The sequence below is a fragment of the Cydia amplana genome, chromosome 1, assembly GCF_948474715.1.
Source record: "Cydia amplana chromosome 1, ilCydAmpl1.1, whole genome shotgun sequence".
Taxonomy (NCBI): Eukaryota; Metazoa; Arthropoda; class Insecta; order Lepidoptera; family Tortricidae; genus Cydia; species Cydia amplana.
In genome coordinates this window covers 10,681,542-10,704,180 of record NC_086069.1, presented here as the reverse complement: position 1 = coordinate 10,704,180, position 22,639 = coordinate 10,681,542, and the positions used below count along the sequence as shown (strand labels likewise).

Sequence of the window (22,639 nt, the reverse complement as noted above, 5' to 3'; positions counted from 1 at the left end):
TGGTATTCATTAAAACTAATCACAGAATTGCGAGATTCTATACAGAACGTTATAAGTACAATAGGATTTTATTATTTACTTTTTTCTACTCCAGCACTTAAATGTGTCAATTAAATGACTGACAGTGATATCTAAAGCAATGTCATTTGAATGCTTTGTCTATAGGCTCATAAGATGACTGCTAGCAGTCATCTTATGAGTATAATACAACTGCTTTATTTTTTTTAAAGATACAAGTTCCGATCATCTTGATTGAAAGAGGTATGTTTTCATTTACAATAATAACTCTTTTTTTTTTTGAAATAATAACTCAATTTTTTTTAAATAATAACTCTTTTTTTTTAATAATAACTCTTTTTTTTTAATAATAACTCTTTTTTTTTAATAATAACTCTTTTTTTAATAATAACTCTCTCTTTTTTTTTTTTTTTTTTTTTTTTTTTTTTTTTGCTGCAGCTGTCATAGAAAAAGTAATGTATGCAACAGCTCATAATTGGTTCTTAAAATTCTCGGGTCTTTTTTTACAAAACTCGACTTTTTTTTTTTTTTTTTTTGCTGCAGCTGTCATAGAAAAAGTAATGTATGCAACAGCTCATAATTGGTTCTTAAAATTCAAGGGTCGAAGTTACAAAACGAGACGTAGTCGAGTTTTGTAAAAAAAGACCCGAGACCCTTATTATATCACTGTTGCATAAACTACTATAAACTGAATGCTAGTATGTCTAAAGCACTTTAGTTACTTGCAATTAGTCTGTGAGAGTCCAAAAGGGAGATTTTAGCTACAGTTAGACATGTCCAAGTCCCTAATAATATTATGTTCAAAACATAGTACATGACTTTAGCCGTACTTTTCGACCTTCAGTATGCATCCCGTAAACATGATTACGTAGGCGTTATGGATTGATTGATGGACTGACGGCTTGCGTCAGTAACACTTTGTTTCACGGCTCAAGTGTAAACAGTTATCTGTGCTCGTAATAAACATTGACGCTTCTTGATATTGTTCATGAAAGTTCCCAGGTTGTCTCAGGTTGTCTACAGAAATTGAACATATTCAAAAGTAAGAAAATATTGCTTATTAAGTAATTAATTACCAGATTACCTCTAAATTCAATTGAACATTACAGTTAATAACTAGGTCTAAATCCACCTTAGAGACTGGCATCAAAACACAAAATCCTAGTAGGCACCATAAACTGAAATTTGAGAAAAGAAATAAGAAGACTTAAATCTTAATGGTTACCAACAACTGACTCTAGAACGGTTTAACAAATAGACTTAAATCTTAATGGTTACCAACAACTGACTCTAGAACGGTTTAACAAATTGTTACCATATACAAAATATAGATATTCCCACTCACCACATACATAGGTAATTTTGTTGTGGATCCCATAAAACGTACCGTTTGTATAAATGGGCATTCGAGTCCACACCGACCGCACGGCATAGCGATGAATAGATTTCATTCATACAGTGGGTATGCAGTTTTGCAGCTGGGTGTACCTATATTTAATAGCTCTAAAATCTACTTGATGATACGAAAGGGGAGTAGTTATGGTTCAAATTAAACGCAACTAATGTAATTACAGTGTTATGATAAGCTAAACACTGAAATAAATAGTCCAACTGTAAAAGTACCTAATCTAAGGAGGATTTATGACATAAAAAAGATGAGACAGAAAAAAACTTCATGCCAGCTCAAACCATCTGCATTGACAGAGGTGTAGCCGGTTTTTACCCGTTTAATGACAATTCTTATCGCCCGCTCAATAAAAAAGATAGCTTTTCATCTTATATGCTCATCGCGTGGGCCCTGACGAATGATCTTCTTTGTACCTGAACGTGAACATGTAATGTGTGGGTGCCGCGTTTCATAAGAACAGCTCACGCTTGACTTTTGTTTTATGAAAAATCACGACTTCTTATTGGGCAATTGATGTCACGTTTTTATGTCTTCGAGTGTACTTATTAGGTTTATTTGTTTGCGTTTACATGACCGTGTGGGTTGTAAATGTTATCTTGCCATTAAACTCTTTGGGATACTTTGAACTTTTACGCCGATGGTGTAATGTTAGAAAGATTAAACAGTTTTGTCAGTTTTTACATAAAAGAGCACAAGCAGTCAACACTCTTTCAATGGGCGGATGATCCAATTTGTATTCGTATGTAAGTAATTGGTTAAACTAGGATATGACCTAGTTTGATCAGAAAGCTAAGATGGGCTATAAATCTATTAGTCACACCAATTCTATCTTAGCAACTAGGCATTAAGTTAAAATCAAGAGCAGGGGACCCGTGTCTCAAAAGCTTGTAACTTGTAAAACAAATAGAAGTCCCTTTCTAACAAAAGCTGTACAAAAAGTGACATCCGCTTGTATTACAAGTTACAAGCTTATGAGAAACGGGCCCCAGGTGTCACCAATCATACCAATTGTTGCTCTACTTTTTTGAGTGGTACTTCAAGTAACGTTTGTGGTAGAAGAAATGTCATTGAGACTGACAAATCATAATAATCATATCCATAACAAATCTAGATCAAATTTACAACCTGTTATCACAATCAGAATAGGCCCCCAGATCTTAGGTAAAAGGCTGTCAAGCTCGGCTCTGCGCAGAAACGGGAGCCGTATGCGCAGTGTCGCGTTACAACCTGTCTTGAGACTAATTGGTAGGGCTGCCGATTCAATTCATTAAATACATTAAAGTTAAGTGTATTGAGATTAGATAGCAAGCGGACCTATTGATTGATGAATCACATTTCCGCAGCTACAGCGAGAGATCAAAGCACTATACTAATGGTAGGTATATTTTTCTTTTTTGGTCGCAGTTATTACAATAAAATAGGCTCGCTTCTTCTTTTCATAAAGTTATCCTCTGCTGGAGTGTAGGGCTCGAATCATTCTCCCACTGACTCGGGTTCTGGGCAGTTTGGGTAACCTCCTCCCACCCCATTTCCAAAACACCCAATTCCTGCTCCACGGAACGGTGCCAAGTAAATTTAGGTTTTAAAATAAGTTCTAATTACTAAAATTTAAGACAATATTGATGTCATTAGATTGTACACCATAATATGAATGCATAAATATGAGTTGCGCAGCCCTATTAACATATACAGCATATGTAGAGCCAGTTCTAAACAACGTATTGGAGCGAAACCATCTGTTTTAGCTTTAAGACTGCACTCGCTGCGTCGAATTCCATATTCATTATGTCGATATCTCGAGATCATAATACAATAGCCATTTATAATCAAGGTCGGAGGGGTCATTAATATCTTCGAACCGCAAATGATGAATTGCTCCAAAGTGAAATAAACTTATACTTTAAATTAAATATGTGTATTGTTTTTGTTCTAATTTGATTTATTTAACAAATAATCGCCAATAAAATGAGATGGATGGTGGATTAGAACCCCGAGAACCCCGGCTAAGTAAGACGCCATTTCGTCCTGTCGCCATCGTTGATAAGTCCGTTGTGGACGTCTGCGATACAACTATCTGCAAGTTAATTAAGATTTCTACTTTCTACCTCGTTTTACATTTTTATCAGACAACATTCGCCGGACTAAGTCTTTTACTACCTAGTTTTAGAGATAAAAGCTGTAAACCTCAGTTTGAACGAGGAAGTTTCTCGACAGGTTCGCTAGTATGCCATCATAATATTAAAATTTACATACCTAACAATGATTTACCTAGTATTTTTGAGTTTATCAAATTTCCTAGATATGATTAAATATACTGATGGGTGATGAACACCCATCTAGTTAAGGAAACTAGACTAGAAAATGGGATAGATATTGAGGATGATTGGCAATAACCAAACAGTGCAGATTTCAATGTTATTGTAACTACTAATGGGGAATGGATGAAAATATTAAAAGTGCCTGATTATTTTTCTGGTGATAGGACTAACCATTTCTAGTTACAGAAAAAAGTTACAGATTTTTCGGTTGCGTCATACATTTTATAAAAATAAAAACATTTTGCTTCACCGCTCGTCCGGCCCCTTACGGCTGTTAACATGTTTGTCAAAGTCTTAAAAAGTTAAGACTACTTGAATCTGTGGTGGGCAATGACATTGACAGTTGATTGACAGCTTGTCACCTTCTCGCAAAATTCATAACCGTTTGTGCTCTCATCTGGTGAACTGCTTTCTTTGATATATGTGCGACTTATCGACTCGTTTCTCCACCCGGACCTCTGATCTTGCCTGCTTCAACGACGACCTTCGCTTGTGAACCCCGGACCTGATTTTGATAGCAACTTCGACGACCCTTGGCATTTGAATTCGGCAAACATGGATACCGCTGCTTTTGTTAGAGCAAACTCATCAAATTTGCCAAAAGTAGACCCATATATGCTTATGGAGTTTATGAAAAATAGCGACAAACATAATGCTGGTGAAATAAGAGATGCCAAAGCTTTATCGTAAGTATTAACCTTAGAACCTTACCCATACCCCATACCATATCTCACACTACCGCGCGTTATCTTGATCTTGACTTGGCAAGCGAAAAATAAACACGTAGGACCATGGCCATTTTTCATAAAGTGTCTGCACGTGGTCCTTAATTGAATAAGTATCATTTACTCTTACCTATTTTATTATTAAAGAAGTAAGTACTTGTTTATATGATTTTTTTTGTTTAAGGTCTTCAAGAGAATCATATGTTGACACTGCTATTGGCTATGTCGAAATAAAACGGACTGGAAATCTTTGTGATGTAAGAGCGAAAGTTGTTCCTGAACAAAGAGTAACAAGCAAATACTATGTTGTGATGGTCCATCTAGACGAGGCAAATGAATCAATCATAGATACTTCATGTGACTGTGCAGCGGGGGCTGGTAAGTTTTGCTATAAACATGTTCATATTGATTTTGTAGAAGCAAAATGCAATAATTACCTCTTATCTTCATAAGATATTACCATTAAATATTAAAAGATATGTGCTACATGGAATTTAGTCTGTCATTTCAAGAAAAGTGGAGCTTGTGAATGTTCTGAATTAGTAGTACAAGTTTTACTATAGATATGTTTAAAATATATTTTTTTGTTTCTTAGGTGGGTGTAAACATACTGTTGTTATACTACATTGGCTACAAAAACGAAGTGATGAACCTTCACCTACCAGTGTCCAATGCTACTGGACGAAACCCAACCTTAAAAGAGCTCTAGAAAGACCGGTAATGTGTAAAGATTTGGCGAAAGGAGAAGTAGCTGAAAGGGGGCCAAAGGACCCTCGTGTACTAAAAAGACTGAGAGAAGAAGCAATGAAACATGGTTGTGGCAAAAGCCTGCTCAGTGCATATGATCCTGAAAGACCAACTACCATCATGTCAAAATATTGCATTTTTGACATGATGGTAGATTTTTTTGAAAAGGAAAATACTCCAAGTTTCAATAAATTTAAAATATTTAGCAAAGAAGTAATGCGAGAAAATAAAGAAAAAATCATGAAAGAAACGGAAGGCCAAGTGAACTCGAAGCTGTGGCATTCTATTCGACAAGGCCGAATCACGGGTTCAAAGATTTATGAAGTCGCTCATTGCAAGACACCCCAGGGCAGTCTTGTTGAAGAAATATTAGGAGGAAGCAAAGCACCAGAAACGAAAGCCATGAAAAGGGGTAAAATCCTAGAAAAACGAGTACTAAATAAACTAAGAACTGATATAAATAAAGAAATAGAAGAATGTGGATTTTTGATAATAGATGGAATTTTTGGAGCATCGCCTGATGGCATTGGAGATGACTTTGTGGTCGAAATTAAGTGTCCCATTTCTGACAAAACTAAAAAAAACTATATAAAGAATGGGCAAATTGCTAATAAGTTCATGGGCCAAGTGCAATTAGAGATGCTAGCGGCTGGCAAAAATAAGTGTTTGTTCTGTGTAGCGGACCCAAAATTTGAGAGCAACGGGATAATTGAGAAGATTATAGTAAACTTTGATAAAGATTATATCGATAATTTGATGAAAGATGCAGAGAAATTTTGGAAAGAGAATGTGTATCCTGTAATTTTGAAAAGTGCATCTACAGCATAATTCATTATGAACTTTGTATTTATCTTAAATAAATATATTTGTCTTGACCTGATTATTACTCATTTTAACACCTATTGATAGTGTATTGTATATTAGTATTAAAGTATATCAGCCTAACCAAGCCTAACCCTTGAAAAATGCAATGTTAGGCCCACTTGAGGCTGAAACAGATGGACTGCAATCTAGTTACAAGTCCCAGCTGAATTGCAATCCTCTTAATTGGCAAGTTTAAGTGTTTTCTTATCTAGTACCCCAAGCTTTTTGGAGGCATTTAAATAAATAAATATTAAGGGACATCATGGACATACACAGATCAACCTAGCCCCAAACTATGCAAATCTTGTACTAGGCCTAAATACATACATACTTATATACATAGAAAACACCCATGACTCGGGAACAAATATTTGTGTTCATCACACAAATAATGCCTTTACCGAGATTCGAAATCCGGACCATCGGCTTCACAGGCAGGGGCACTACCCACTAGGCCAGACGGTCGTCATTTGGCCTTACCCTCTATATGGCCACAGCACTAGACTTCACTCTGGTTACCTATGATTTGTGATAAAATAAAACAACATAATAGTTAATATCAAACGTCTTTTATTATCGGATTCTGAAGATTACTTAATCCGCACGCTATAATGACTAGGTCGTCCAAATATTTTATGTGTTTGTTATTAACCACAGAGTGAGGTTTTAACATATGGAATTCCCGTATTCTCCTAATTACACGCTCAACGTGCACCCTCAAACTGGCAATCACCTTAGTTTTAATTACATCTTTTTTTAACATTTTTTGATTGGCAAAGACACTAGGAGGTCTTAAGAGTTTTCCATTTTTTGTACTTAGAAGGGATTCAATCTCCTTAAATCCTCGATCGGCCATGATTACCGCATTTAGGGGAAGAACATCAACGAAGCCACTCCACTCCGTGATGGCTTTGTCAGATGTACGTCCCCCATAACCCTGTGAGATGAATGATATGTATCCAGCGGGTGTGCAGCCAATCAAATATTTAATTGTGTTGCATGATTTGTACTGCGACCAAGTCTGCGCTTGCTTCTCTGGATCACTGGGTTTTTCTATTTGAATCTCGAAACAGTCTATAATGCACTGTACATTGGAATATCTAATTTTAAATGCTAATGGTAATTTTTTTTTTATTTCTGTCAGTGGAGGTAAATATATACAATTTTGAAAATATGTCGACAAAACTACGACATTCTTTTCAAACACTAAACGTATGGTTGGCCCAGGCCATAACATACTTGTTTGAAACTCGTATTCTTTTATCACACTGTATAGCTGAGTCAATCTGAAACAAAGATACAAATGTAGCATACCTTAGACTTGTGAATGTTTCATTTAATTTAACGGCCTCCATAGCCTAGTCGGTAGTGACCCTGCCTACGAAGCTGGAGGTCCCGGGTTCGAATCCCGGTAAGGGAATTTATTTGTGTGTTCATCACAAATATTTGTTCCTTAGTTATGGATGTTTTCTATGTATTTAAGTACTTATATATGTATCTATATATTATATATATCGTCGTCTAGTACCCACAACACAAGCCTTATGAGCTTACCGTGGGACTAGGTCGATTTGTGTAAGATTGTCCCATAATATATATATATATTTTTTTTTTATATATAGGTAATCAAATTCTTATGCCTAGCACTAGCGGTAAAACATAGCATTCGCAATATGCTTTAATTATAAGACCAATACAATGTACCTATGATATAACGAATAAATGCGTTCTGATTCTGACCTTATGCCTTTTGTAATAAGGTATACCGATGGACAGTTAATAGTGTGGGCGATGGAAGGTGCATTGGTATACAAATATTAGACATAATATTCATTTCTGAGTTCTGTAAACACATCTTCATGCTCAATGGCCACTAGTAATTTTTACTTAGAGGTATACCTTTTCAAGTCAAGTGCTTATTTCACAACATTGACTTACATTAAACTTGAAAATAAGTGATTTAAGAAAAATTTAATAAAATTTATGATTATCACCCAGCCCGGATTTAGGGTAGAGCGAGTGGAGCGGCCGCTTTAGGCGCCAGATGGCAAGAGGGGCGCCAAAATGGTAAATGAAAAAAAAAAGTTTCAAAAGACGCGAGCTTGGCAGGGGCCCAAAATACGTTTGAAAACTTCAACGAAGGGCGCCAAAGTCGGGACTTTACAGTACAGGTACTGTACCCAAGAATATTAATACATTGTTTGGCATCACTATTATGAATACTTACACTGTGAGAGACCTGCATGCCAGCAGCACTTGAAGTTGATGGCCGATCTTCCATATTCATATTGATTGCAGTTAATGGTTTTTTTGAGAAATTCTTGAGTGTGGCATTTATTTTCAGTCTTGGCTTTGCACCAGAGATCCATTGTCCATAATTTTCTAAATCTTCTTCAAACTGTAAAAATATGAATAAAATATAGTAAACATTTAGGTATAGTTTCATTTTCCAAGTGTTCCCTGGTATTTGCTGTGGCTCACTTACGGAACCTGGGGTCTGCTGGGCAATATAATATTAAGTATTGGCATAGGCACAATTTTTTTTAACTGGAGAAAACTAGGCCTACATAGGATCATGTAAGTACTGACAACTACATCTGTTATTTTAATATAAAGTTTTGAGAAACTCAGTGGTATGAGAAAGGGTTTTTAAACATAAATCGTATTCACATTAAACTATTTTGTTACCAGATTACCTACATTCAATATTTTAATCCATAATTACACAATAAAAAATGGCATTTCATTAAATCTAACATGGAGGTTATTTTTTTTACAGAATAGTAAACAAGACAAGGCATCTTACATTTAAGTGGTCCTCACAGCAAAACAGTGCTCGGCTTGGGCACTTCCTGCCAACCATTTGACACCAACGTTCTTTCAGCTCTTTTCTTACAGTAAAAAACTTCAAATCCGGGTTTTTCAGATCAGTCTTGGAGCAAGTTGGTATAAAGCATGTTTTAGGATCTTTGTACCGTTGATAAGTATTTGTATTCATGGTGCTAAACACGGCACAAAACCAATAGTCCAGTTTCAGTTGCAAGGGTCGTCGAAGTTGCTATCAAAATCAGGTCCGGGGTTCACAAGCGAAGGTCGTCGTTGAAGCAGGCAATATCAGAGGTCCGGGTGGAGAAACGAGTCGATAAGCCGCACATATATATCAAAGAAAGCAGTTCAACTGATGAGAGCACAAACGGTTATGAATTCTGCGAGGTGACAAACTGTCAATCAACTGTCAATGTCATTGCCCACCACAGATTCAAGTAGCTTTAACTTTTTAAGACTTTGACAAATGTCTTAACAGCCGTAATGGGCCGGACGAGCGGTGAAGCAAAATGTTTTTATTTTTATAAAATGTATGACGCAACCGAAAAATCTGTAACTTTTTTCTGTAACTAAAAATGGTTAGTCCTATCACCAGAAAAATAATCAGGCACTTTTAATATTTTCATCCATTCCCCATTGTTTTATTACTAAATATTACACTAATAACCGAACCATAATTCTTCATAGGGAACTTATTATAACTAGCCAAGATAGTTCCATCCATATTTAGATTCCTGATCTACTACTTCCTATTTCAGTTTTGTTTTTCATTTAATTACTAATCACTTAGGACCATACCATATTCCTAATTTACCCATACATAGTGTATTCCTTATCCGGGTGAAGTAATAATTACGGTGAAGTAACGTGCATTAAAAGAATTTCACGTTTTGCGTATGCGCTCTGGATATATTCATAGGAAAATATATATAGGCATAATTATTTCCATCTGTAGTTAGCTATACCGTTATTATACACTTGTATAATAGGTAAATATACAGATTTTATTTGAATGAGATAAATCTACAAGGAGGGCGAGTATTTTTATTATAACCTTTTACCTAAATCAGGCGTGTCTCACACCGCGATTTCATCGCTTTGCTACAGGTAGCTAAAAGTACATCCGTTCGGCCCCAATTTTGGGGAAAGCCATAAGCCGCGCGTGGCGCTGGCGCCACCTAGCGGCCATATCTGTGCTGATCGTAACAGACGCGTTTTGTTAGAGAGTGAGTCTTCTGTACTTAGTACTATTATTTATTCTGTGCCTAAATACCTAAATAATAGCTTAGTGACACTAACCATAGATATTTTTAGGGTTCCGTACCCAAAGGGTAAAAACGGGACCCTATTACTAAGACCGTCCGTCCGTCCGTCCGTCCGTCCGTCCGTCCGTCCGTCCGTCCGTCCGTCCGTCCGTCCGTCCGTCCGTCCGTCTGTCACCAGGCTGTATCTCACGAACCGTGATAGCTAGACAGTTGAAATTTTCACAGATGATGTATTTCTGTTGCCGCTATAACAACAAATACTAAAAACAGAATAAAATAAAGATTTAAGTGGGGCTCCCATACAACAAACGTGATTTTTGACCGAAGTTAAGCAACGTCGGGCGGGGTCAGTACTTGGATGGGTGACCGATTTTTTTTTTGCTTGTTTTGCTCTATTTTTTGTTGATGGTGCGGTGGCCGGTTTTTTTTAAATCAAGAGTTCAAGGAAAAACTATGACAGTTTTTTTTTTCAATACGAGTATTATTTTCATTGGTCATTTAAAGGTCTCGTTAGTTTACGAGACACGTCGTAAACTCTCACGCACTTGTTACTGTGTTTTTTTAATTATTTCTCAAATTAAAAGTTAAAGTACTACGTTCTTTGAATCTATCTGACTGTCATCGTATTTCTTCTTGACTCTTCAAATGATTCACCGACGGCGCACCACATATGATTCATGTGCAAACAAGGGTCAACCCAATCTAATCTAAATCATTTGTATTAAACGGTGTATAGCTGCACGTCGGCTGTCCTCGGCTCTTCATATGCGTAGCAAAAAACCCGGGTGTCTTCCCAGCGCTTCCTGCCTGGCCGGTCCCTCGCCATCGCCAATTAGAGGTAGCGAGAAAGCCGACTCGGCTGACTGGTTGCATCTTAGGACTGACGAGTGGGTTCAATGAGTTTTTCTGGAGCATTTCTATGCATACAGCACTTTCATGTTTAATGTGGTTGTTTTGTCGTACGCTGCTATGTGCCTGTTCAAAATCTATACGATTTAAAATGACGACAGCAGTCTCGTGAAGTCCGCTAAGAGTGAAAGCTGACCGGTACCAAGATATTGAGACTGAAGTGTAGGTTCAACGAGTTTTTTAGGGTCTTGTATTTTTTGAAAAGGTGGGTAATATTTGTGCAGGAATGACTGAATGTCTTATAACTTGAGAAACTAGTTAGGTTAGGTAACTTAAGAAAAATAGTTATTATTATTTACTTATTCCAATTTACACAATGTTTTATTTATTACGTGATACACACAATCACTTTTATAAAAAAATTGTTTCATAAATCGGTTTAAAACGGAAAGTATGTGTGGATTTTATTGTTTGTGTTATATCTGTACAGATTTAACAAAAATATTTCATTCTATTTGCAGGTTATTGTCCTGCGCCAGCTGCTGCGCCCATCTCTCTTTTATGGGCCTGATTAAAATGTTTACGGACTCAAATACTCTAGAATCAAATGAATAATGGCATTCTAATTGCTCCCACTGGGAATTTAAAACATCTGACTGACGGAAAACTATTACAAACTTAATGCAAAACGCAAGAAATAATATTGGAAGAACCTACAATAATAACGATCTTAATAACAAGTTTTATGTTAAATATTTGCACATAGATAATGGTAAATGGATACTAGCATTAACTATTGCTAGGGTTTCTAGCTTATCAGTCAATCTCGATATCGTTAAATACTCCGTGTTTTGTTTTTCATTGTATCATAACAGCACGAAAGCAATCACTTTTTACCTAACCATTGTCTGATAGCGCATCCGAAAATAACCCCTATTGCTCGCATGATTAGGTGGTCGCAAATAAGATTCATAGTTAATAGTAATCTTTTATAGAAATCAACACTATAAATTGTCAAGTTGGAATGCGCTTGACAGACTGTTGATGGCAAAAAGTGGCGATGCAGCTTTGGCTCTTGAGTAATCAATGCTAGTTAGGTATGTCAATTGTTCGTTTTGCGAACATTTCTAGTCGTTTGTTTGCATTGTATTACTGGATTGTTTTCTTTACTTATAATTCTAACCAGCTACTTAGATGATAGATCATTGCTGTATAAGCATCTATGTTATTTTTTGTGGTGCACAGTTCACTATAACAAATAACACTGCGAATATATTTAGACAGGGAAAAGCAACATCATAATGATATTATCTTTTATGAGTCCTGCCCTACCTAATTGCGCCTAAGCATTACCTTCATACGTTTCATACATTTCGTTCCCACGTGGTACAAATTGCGACATAATCACGACATTATGTGACTGTGGTGTGGCTAGAGACAATACGACCCATGTTTCCCACTAGTTTAGGACCTATTAATTCAATAGCGGTAGCGATTTCATGTTGCATGGGTATACGGACACACTCACCATCGCGATCGTATTTCAGGAAGCATATTCAACCAAAGCAAAAGGTGTCAATATTACCTACATTCATATGGCTGATTTAGTGTCGATCTATAAGTACAGTACCTACCACAAGTATTTAAGTACATAGCCTGCATAACCAATTACTATTGCCTGTCTTCATATCTATTATGACAACCACAGGTCATGTTATAATCATGATGTATAATGTTGTCTGTCGCTCTCGCTTGTAACTCACACTACCATGTAATAAACGTAAAGAATGCGCACGATTGGGCATTCGTGCAAAAATCCACGATTTACCTTCGGCTCGTGCTTGCCCGGCCACGTACGTTTTTTCGATGTTACTATTACATTCGTGCTTGCACTGCGGTTCAAACAACGACGTGTAAAAAATTTCTTTCCCTAATAGTTTTTTTCGAGGAATTTGTTTCTTTGCTTAATAGCTTTGTAATTTGCAGGGAATGTATTTGATTAATTCGTATTAAAAAAACAAAATGGATTGCAGAAAACTACCGGTCACCATATACAAATACACTAAATTTTGACATTGGTTGTACATATAACTAGCGTTGGTTTATCAAACAGTTTTAATTTTTAATGTTTTTATGCAATTCCGAGAGAGCAGATTACGGTTACCCGAGAACGATTTATGCAATTCCGGATTAAAAGCAAAAGAATTGATTCCTGATGTCGAAAGCTCGAAGTTCACGTCAGTTGGCTATATGCCTTAACTCATCGGTTTTGCTATCGTTTATCAACTGAATTCGAACTATAACGTTTGTTAAATTTAATTTAGATATAATTTATTTTATAAAACACTAGGCGTACTTACCTATCAGATAATAACAAGAAATTTTATCTTCAACGTCTCAATAACTGTGATAGACTAAAAACGTCTGATAACAATAAAAAAAATACATATATACTCCCTAAGGTAACGGGCCAATGTCAAGGCGAATGATTAGCAAGCAAGGACAGCTCAGGTTTTCCGTCTACTTGATCAGTCAAGTAAAGAAAAACTATTGATAACAATATTTCGAGCTGTCAAGGGGCGAGGCATTCACAATCTCGCTTACAGAATAAGCCCTAGGATCCGGTAGAAATTGGACTATTACTCCGGCGAAGCAACGGATGCGTGTGCGCACGAGCTGGGCTAAGTGGACCTTCGTGATATTTACGTAGGTAGAGGTAGAGATATATTCGGAAAAATAAGTAAAGTAAAAACTAAATCTCAAAATATTGACTGATTACATGAACTGTATGTAGCTTAACAGTCCCACCAGTAAGTTAAATCTGGTAACACATTACCCGTTAATATTCGTCAAGTTGTATAAGCTGCGAGATACTTATAAATAATATTGGGCTCGCATATTTGTCAGTCGGGTAAAAAACTAGCCAGTTACTTTCTTACATATAACATGTCTACGGTAAAATAGATTGGAAGTTCCTACAATGCAAATAAGTCAAAAAAGAAATCGCATGTCGCTTGTCGTGGTACGCACGCGTCAGAGGTCGGGTAATAGATTGACCTATGACGTCTTGACACTAGGCGTAGCTAAATTGAATACCTGCGGTAAAAGTAACGTTTGGAAGCCTATACGCAAACCAATCAAGCCATGACTTTCAAATATGACGGAATTGGTCTTCGTGTCAGCGAATGACTTGCGGTTGATTTTGATATGAGAACGAACGAATGCTTTATTGATATACTTGAGCAGACACCAATATTCAATTTTGATCTGCTCGTTATTAGCAGAATCCTCCAAGACTTTTTTGATGATCACAATGTTGAATAACAAATATAGCCATAGGAGATAACTTTTAATTTAACGATTCTTAAACGAATGACGAATTAATGCACGAAGCGATCATCATTCCATTAATAGTTAAAATCACTAAGTAAGTGCTAACTTAAATCTACTATCTGGAAGACCGAGCTTTGCTCGGAAAACATAATAAAAACTTAAAAATGCGCGTTTTCCAAGAGATACAACCTAGCTAGATGGATTTTTCGCCCCGACAACCCCCATATACCAAATTTCATCAAAATCGTTAGAGCCGGTCCCGAGATCCCCGAAATATATATAATACATATAAATAAATATACAAGAATTGCTCGTTTAAAGGTATTAGATAGATTATTATAAACAAATAAAATGACGTCGACTGCTTGTATTGATATCTATTTGTTTATTTACCATTACATACCATTACATAATTTAATTACGCCCATGGCATCTCGTGTTAAAAACTCGTCAGTTTCTATGCAAATTTCCGAAAGTGTGACAGCGAAAGTGAGCACGTGTCGAGTTTTCACTTTCGTGATCCGCCGGTTTATCTGGCAGGTGTTATATTCTAATTTGACATTCACCTTGAAAGATTGACAGTCAATGTCGATATCTGTTATGTTTGATTTACGTCAATTAGGGCTTAATTAACCCTGCGCAAGGTACTGGGATAACTTTTCCGCAGTATCTATAAAACCAGTACCACACGACATATAGGCGATGTCTTGCTGTTATTTTTACAGAAATTACTAAATCTATAAGCATCGATATCGATTTAACATAACTGTGGGTCCACATTTGTATTTATGTATTTAATAAATGTCTTGTGTATTTTTAAGCAAAATAAGCTTTGAAATCCCGTGGAGCGCCCCAGAATTACCGTAGTATGGAACTCCTATACTAGTTACCAGCACACGTGTCTTGTTAGGGCGCTCCACGGGTTAATAAATGTCTTGTGTATTTTTAAGCAAAATAAGCTTTGAATTAACGCAACTTGGGCTCGTCTATTTGTACAAATTGACACAACGTCGTGGAATCCCCTGTTCCGGATGACTAACAGCAAACAGACATGACTAGTCTATTATTAAAAATGACCTTTTAATATTTATTTAAACTTGACTTCTTGGACACTAGAACGAGTCATTCAGTTTTTTGTGAAATGACTAAGCAGAAAAAGTGATAGTTCGCTACACATGTGCTGCTTTACGTTAAATTACGTAACAATATTATCTAAATAAAAATAGAAGTACCCGTCTTTTCGTCTTGGTCAAGAACTAGCTTTTATGTTTTTTTAGCAACTTTAAGGCACTTATGTCGAACGAATGTAAATGACATTTACCACAGAATAAATAATAGTACTAAATACAGAAGACTCACTCTCTAACAAAACGCGTCTGTTACGATTAGCACAGATATGGCCGCTAGGTGGCGACAGCGCCACGCGCGCTCATGGCTTTCCCCAAAATTGGGGCGGAGCGGATGTACTTTTAGCTACCTGTAGCAAAACGACGAAATCGCGGAGTGAGCCACGCCTGCATTTACGTTGAATTTATCGTGGAAAACTGTCATCTTAACAAAAGTTACTTTAACAAGCGTCAAATAAAATAAAACATAGCTAATAATTGTTTCTCTTTGTCACCAGAGCGGGGAGACGACGGGTGCCCCTCCCGCTGTACGCAGAGGACGATGGGCACGATCTCAGCGACCTCGGTATCGGCACCTCAAGCACCAAGAGCAGCCTCAGCGAGGACTGCGACACACACAGCTTAGCCGTAAGTACCGGCATGCGGCCTTCAATAACATCATCTTTACCGAAAATACTTATTTTGAAAACACCATTATAATAGTATTGTAGTTGCCAATACTAATCACCTTGTTATAACCTATACCATCGTTTCATTTCCTACAGAATATAAAAAGTTCTTTAATCTTTTATGAATTCCAGAGCGATGGAATGGACTTAGACAAGAACCATTCAGACGTCGACAACTTGTCGAACTGCGATAACCGTAAGCTGGGCTCCAGCGCCAACGAATACGACACCTGCACGACCATGACTATCAGCTCCCCTGAACCTGAGGAGTACACTTATGAAGGAGCTATAGAGGGCTACAAGTCACGAATAATCTCCCAAACCAACAGCACTATCGTCAAAACTGTCGTTAACAATTCCAAAGAAAAGTCCCCAGATAAAATCAACGGTGACCTAAACAGAATCAGAACGTCAGTCAGCAACAAAATAGAGGAAAAGGTTTCATCGTTCCAAAGGGAAAGAGCTGACGAACGAAATAATAACCAGAAAAAAGACCTACCTAAGGTAGATATACATAAACGAAGAGAACAGTTCGAAAGAGAAAATTCACAAGAGTCACAAAACAAACCAAAATTACCTGATATTGCAAATAAAAAGTCAATTAAGGAAAGACTTTTCAGTTTAGAGAGGTTCACGGAAGAAACACATATTCAAAAATCTACGAGCGACCTGAACAAGTTACCTACAGAAGTGAAACCACTAAAAGAGCGGCTTTCCAACCTCGAAAAGGTCAAGTCTGCATCTACAGAACCTGATAAGGCTAAAAGACTTTCAAATGGAGACCTCGGTAATGCAAAGTCTTTGAAAGAGCGTCTCTCAAGTCTCAAGTCACAAACATCTGAAGAGGAAAAGATTACCAAAACGGAGGTAAAAGAAGTCTCTATGAGTCTTAAAGAGCGCCTTTCATGTTTAGACGCAGCTAAAAACAAGGAAATACCTAAGATATCGGTAGAAGAACAAATTATGGTTACGGAAAAAGCAGTAGCCAAAGAAGAGGATTTTAACGATAATCTCTCACAGAACTCATTAAAAGCCAGTTTGACAGGTATAGAAAATCAAATGCAGAGTTTCTGTCGTTCTCTTGACAGTTTAGACATTAATGGTCAAACATCACCCAGCTCTTTTGAAAGAGTTCAAAGTTTCGAAGACTTTGATTGCGCTGATATGCAAAACAACACTGCCCAGAGTGATATTGAAACTGAAGATAGTGGAATTCATACCGCACGAGACTCTGCTCCGGCAGATGATATCGCAGACTTAACACAAGTAGCTTCTCCAATAGGAGAGCCGATGGTTGAAATATCCGAATACGAGTCCTCTAATGAAGATGGTGCGATAGCATTGCAGCCAATCAAAATCGAAGAACCTATGGAAATAATGTCTGAACCCATACAATCGATACCAGAAGACATTGTTATTGAAGAAATTGCACAAGAGGAAGCTCAGGATATCAGCAAAGCAGATTCCGATAGCGCAAGTAACTATCTTCAAGCTGTATCACAACCAGAGGAACTTAGCGTTACTGAAGAAGTGACGGAAATTCAGATGGATAAGGAAGATGAAGATACGCTTAAGAGTTTGGATAATCAGGATACTAGTGTAAGTTTGAATGAACCGGTCTCCACGGGCTCGGAGGGTGATACGGTGGTGTTCGAGGGCAAGATGACTATTCACCTCAACTTAAACGAAATTTGTAACAACAAAAACACTGGTGCTGGGAACAATACTAACCTTAAGGAAACTAGCACTACTAATGAACCTACTAACCGCAAGAGCATGCCAATGGTAACTGTCTCTAATATCACTACTACTACTAACATTTCACCAAAGAATTCCATTAAAACGCTAAAAACATTAACTGATAATCATACGCTTACTAACAATTTCACAGATGTAACGTGTACATCCGAATGCTCAGTTAAAGACTCTGTCAATCATGATCCATGTAATAACTCACGTAGTCAAACATTTAATGATAATAACATGAAAACCACTCGTGATGTTACAGCTAACATAGACGCCACGGTAAGTAGTTCGCAAGATTTTAACCCCTTCTGGCAGAAACGGACCAAACGCAACATCGAACCTAACAGACGAAAAACTATTTTGTTCATTAATAATAAAGTAGTTACGAAAACTGTACTAAATTCAAGCGATTGTAGTGCCAAAAACAACGCCTAAACGAGGCCTAAGTTATAGTAGTCCATTCGTTTTCTCATAAATTGCTGTTGACGCAAGACTGATGAGAGACCTACGAAATGGACTAATTTGGAGTAAATATGATCTCTTGATCTCGCACACAACCTATCCACATTCTATTAACAGTAATTAATTTTATAATCATAATATATTGCAACCACTTCACAAATTTAACTATAGAACCGTAACTATCATCATTAAGTAAAAGTGTCCAGAAACACCTAATAATCATTTCATGTCTTAATTCAAATGTCATTAATTTATACCAGCAGACCACTTCATTAATAATAAAATGTAGATTAGACTTACTCTGCATACAGGGTTATATTTTAGTACCCATTTTGTCATCATGTATAATATATTCCTATTTATATACAAATACACCATTTTAGCGTAGACCCATTAGTTTCAATTTAGTTCATTTATTCTTAAACGTGATATCTGTAAATTCATTATCAAAAATATATGTTACACTGTTATGTATGGGTTTTATTTGTTTTCTATCCTCATATTTGCCAATGGAACATTCATATTTATTAGAAAGAAAATCAGGACACGACACTAGAGCATTATCATTAATGATATCATTAGCAAACAAGGTCGTTATCTTGTGATCATGACTTGTACACGTTAGTCTGATAAGAGCGGCCGGAGAGAGCTCATAGGTTACTTCGCTTTAATTGCATCAGCTTGGGTGATGGGAAGGTAAGCCTATATCGTACGTAGATTCGCTTCATTAACATCATTTGCGCTGCATGGTATGCTACTGTTTTCATTCTTCTTGCATGTGACTTTTCGGAATATGTCATTGCGTACGTTCAATAATTGAGCATATATTTCTTTTTTGCAAAATTAGGTATTTGTATTTAATGTTCGTTTTATAATAGTATTCTTAAGCCCCATTTAGACTGTTCAAGAACTTGCATGCAATATTCGATACATTGCTAAATAACTACTGAGTACCTAGAATGAATTCAGTCGATCGATCAAATACCGCAATGTAACGAAAATCGCGTGCAAGTTCTTGGACCGTCTAAATGGGACCTTATATACAAAAATGTATTGGTTTAGTTTCTGCTTTTTGGATTTTTTTGTCTAAACGTTAGAAATCTTATAATAATATCTGTTACGTTTTCATTTATTTAAGTAATTTTGTAACCTTTTAGGTAATCGATGCATTGGAACTGGCCTTCCAAGAGCTGGACTCCGAAGACAGTTGCGTCAACAATAGCACCATGGAAGACTCAGTAAAAGAACTAAAACATACAGAAACTAAGACAAATGATGTCCTTGACTTTACGGAGAAGTCAGTTACGCCTCTGTATGAGAACATGGACATGTTCTTTCAAAACCCGGTAGATGACGGGGCGGCTTTCCCACTAGATTTGCCTACTAATGTTATGGAGCCACCTAAAGAGAAGCCACCTCCACCGCCTACAGAAGATGACGAACTTCTTGGCAATGTAAGTAAAAAAACATTGACCTAGTTAATCCCAGACATTTTTTTTCATGGCTCTGTAAACAGTGAGACAGGCAAAACAGAACGTATTTTATTATGATAACCTTGATGTAAAATTCTTGTGTAAATAGTATAGGTACATAGAGATTTTACAAAAGTACCTACTTCTACTTCGTGATTATTTTATATCCAATCCAGAAAATCCACCGTCGTCCATTTGATTTTGATTCTATTGAAATATAATAAATTGGTTTCGTTTTATGTCATCTAGGTATTTTACTTTAGATTTTTAGAGTAATCAAATTTTTATGACCAATTCCAGGGTAACTTCAAGCACACAAGTTCTGCGCGTAGAATAAAGAAGGAAATCCGCAACAAACGCACCAGCTTCCTCGGCATCGAAGGCCAAGTCGACGACTACCTGGACGCTGACCTCTCCGCGCCTCGGCCCGACATCACCTCCTTCCTTCAAGAGGAAACGAAGATCGAGAAACTTCTCTATAAGAGAACACTGTCCCATGACAATGCAAAGTTGAGAGACAGCAGAGATTCCGGAGTGGATGTGGATCGAGGACCGTCGGCGGAAGCGTGGTACAAGCAGTCATCGCCGGAGACGTCGAATCCTCATAGCAGACAGAACAGTGAGGTATGTATCTATTATCCTAAAGTGTAAAGATTTATTATTATTAACTGAGATTCGCTTCCTGATTTTCTATTTATGTATGGCCACTAGATAATTAATTATTGGATGTGAAATAGTTTAGTGTATTTAGATAATTATAATAATTCCAATTTTAGTTTTTATTTAAATATTTAAATCAGTTTAGAAAGTTTTGATAAGAACATTTTTGAGACAGTTGTAATATAAGCACAGGTCTAATGATTCAACAACAGGCTCCCGCTTGTAGGTACCTACTAAATGTTATAAGCTTCTATGAAACGGTCCCAATTCTAATGTTTATATCTATGCATATTTCAGCCATACACTCACGTAACGGTAACATCAGACGAAGAAGAAACTTCAAAGAAATCCGACAATTTCGCTGCAAACTTGACCTCCAAACTGACAGACCTGGCGCAGCCTGACATCGACAATCTCGACAAGAAGCTACAGGAACAACAGGTAAACCAATAGGAAGTCTAGCTAATGGAGTAAACGTAATTTAGGTAAATAGTATATATTGATTGTTATAAATATCAAAAATTATCGAATTAAATACTATAAGTAGAACTTTTTTGACCACAATCCACAGTCGAAAAATGGTTAAGCTGAAATCCGTGACTTCATGCAGTTAAACCATTTCTCAATTTAACTATTTTGGGAGATTGCCTTTGTAGTACTTTCTAGTATTAAAAAGAGTAGGTAATATTCCAGTAAAGATATTGACTGAAAACTCTTGAATTATTAATCTGTGGAACATTTCCATCTAGAAACATTATCAATGTGATACTTCAGAATCAAAGAGGCTATGCAGAACCGATTTGTTGTGTCGACAGACATCTAAAATTGTTGTAATAAGTGCTCCATGTTCTTTCTAGAGTAGGATACCACTATCTTGGGTCCAACTACCTAACTATAATTTCGAAGTACAAAATATTTCTGTATGTAGTTTATTAGATCTTCTTCTATATTCTTAATTCGTAGTAGAAATGCTATTTAGAAGATGTTTTATCTTTTATATATTATTGGATTAGTAGTCAAGTGTAGATCTCGTAGTGGTTTAGATTTTATATTGGGGTAAATATTGTATTGAATTCTCATATAATTTTCAATACCTAGTAATTCTTGAAAATCCAGTTCTTAATGAGCACTGTAAATTTTAATCACTGTAGTGTTTTTCTTTAAACCAAATAAATTTTTGCTAAGTGCTTTGATGGTAGATGAGCAATTAGGGTTGGCATTATAGCACTTCAAAATAAGTTGATAACGACTTAATAATGTTTATGATCAAAGTCCGTAGCAAAAATAGAGTTAATGTGCACTATTCTATTTTATATTATTAGATTATCATGGTAATTGGTACATTCTATGTAAAGCTGCCAAACTAACAAAACCTGCTTTTTTAATGCTTTTATTGTATTTAAAACACAATTATTTATGTATCGAGAATGATTTTGCTCGTTATGTATGTAGGAAAGTAGTTTTGGTAAGTCGAAGTATGTTATTTTAGAGATTAAATAAAACATATTTATGGTACGATATTACTGCCTTTTATTTATAATTATTACGCACCTTTGTAGAATATGTAGTATACAATGCATGGTAATCTTTCTTACTTACGCAATTTTTCCTGCTATACGACATGTTTTACTTCATTTCAAACCCATTACATAATCATTACCGAAACATTTTTCAATGGAATCATAATCAATTAATATTTTGTGTTAACTGAATAATAATTATATCTAACATTTATGATTCCATAAACGAGTTCTGACATTTTGTGTAAATAACATTAACAAGATGGCCGCCCTTGCAGGGATGCACTAACGAGGATTGGCCTGACGGGCACGACGATGCTCACACAAAGGTGACTGACATGTTTTACACTAAAAACTCACACTCACATAGGTATTCGGTTTACATACCTACTATTATTTCATTCAATCATTCTTCGCTATTTAATATTATAATTCATTAAAGCCTGTATCTTTTATGAGCTAAACTGCTCGGAAATTGCCTGATATCCCTCTTTATGTTAGTGAAATTGCTAATGGAATGTTAAACAATGCTTCGAACAGGTTTCGAATAGATTTTACAAGGCACATCGAAGAAAGTAGGTAATAGGTAAAATATTGGTACCCTAAAAAAATTACATAAATTCGTTATAAA

The 22,639-nt window shown here is 36.3% G+C and overlaps 1 protein-coding gene across 4 annotated transcripts in view; it reads left to right on the top strand.

Moving 5' to 3' along the window:
- LOC134648158 (LIM domain only protein 7) overlaps positions 1–22,639 on the top strand; it is a 193,572-nt gene that overhangs the window by 166,886 nt on the left and 4,047 nt on the right. For 2 of the 4 annotated variants that reach the window (XM_063502640.1, XM_063502647.1), the window contains 6 exons: positions 15,978–16,107; positions 16,281–17,933; positions 19,514–19,810; positions 20,129–20,452; positions 20,786–20,929; positions 22,287–22,337. In XM_063502640.1, coding sequence (XP_063358710.1) covers positions 15,978–16,107; positions 16,281–17,933; positions 19,514–19,810; positions 20,129–20,452; positions 20,786–20,929; positions 22,287–22,337 — 2,599 coding nt within the window. The remainder of the gene's footprint in view (positions 1–15,977; positions 16,108–16,280; positions 17,934–19,513; positions 19,811–20,128; positions 20,453–20,785; positions 20,930–22,286; positions 22,338–22,639) is intronic. The other 2 variants (XM_063502664.1, XM_063502655.1) reach the window with 2 other exon arrangements.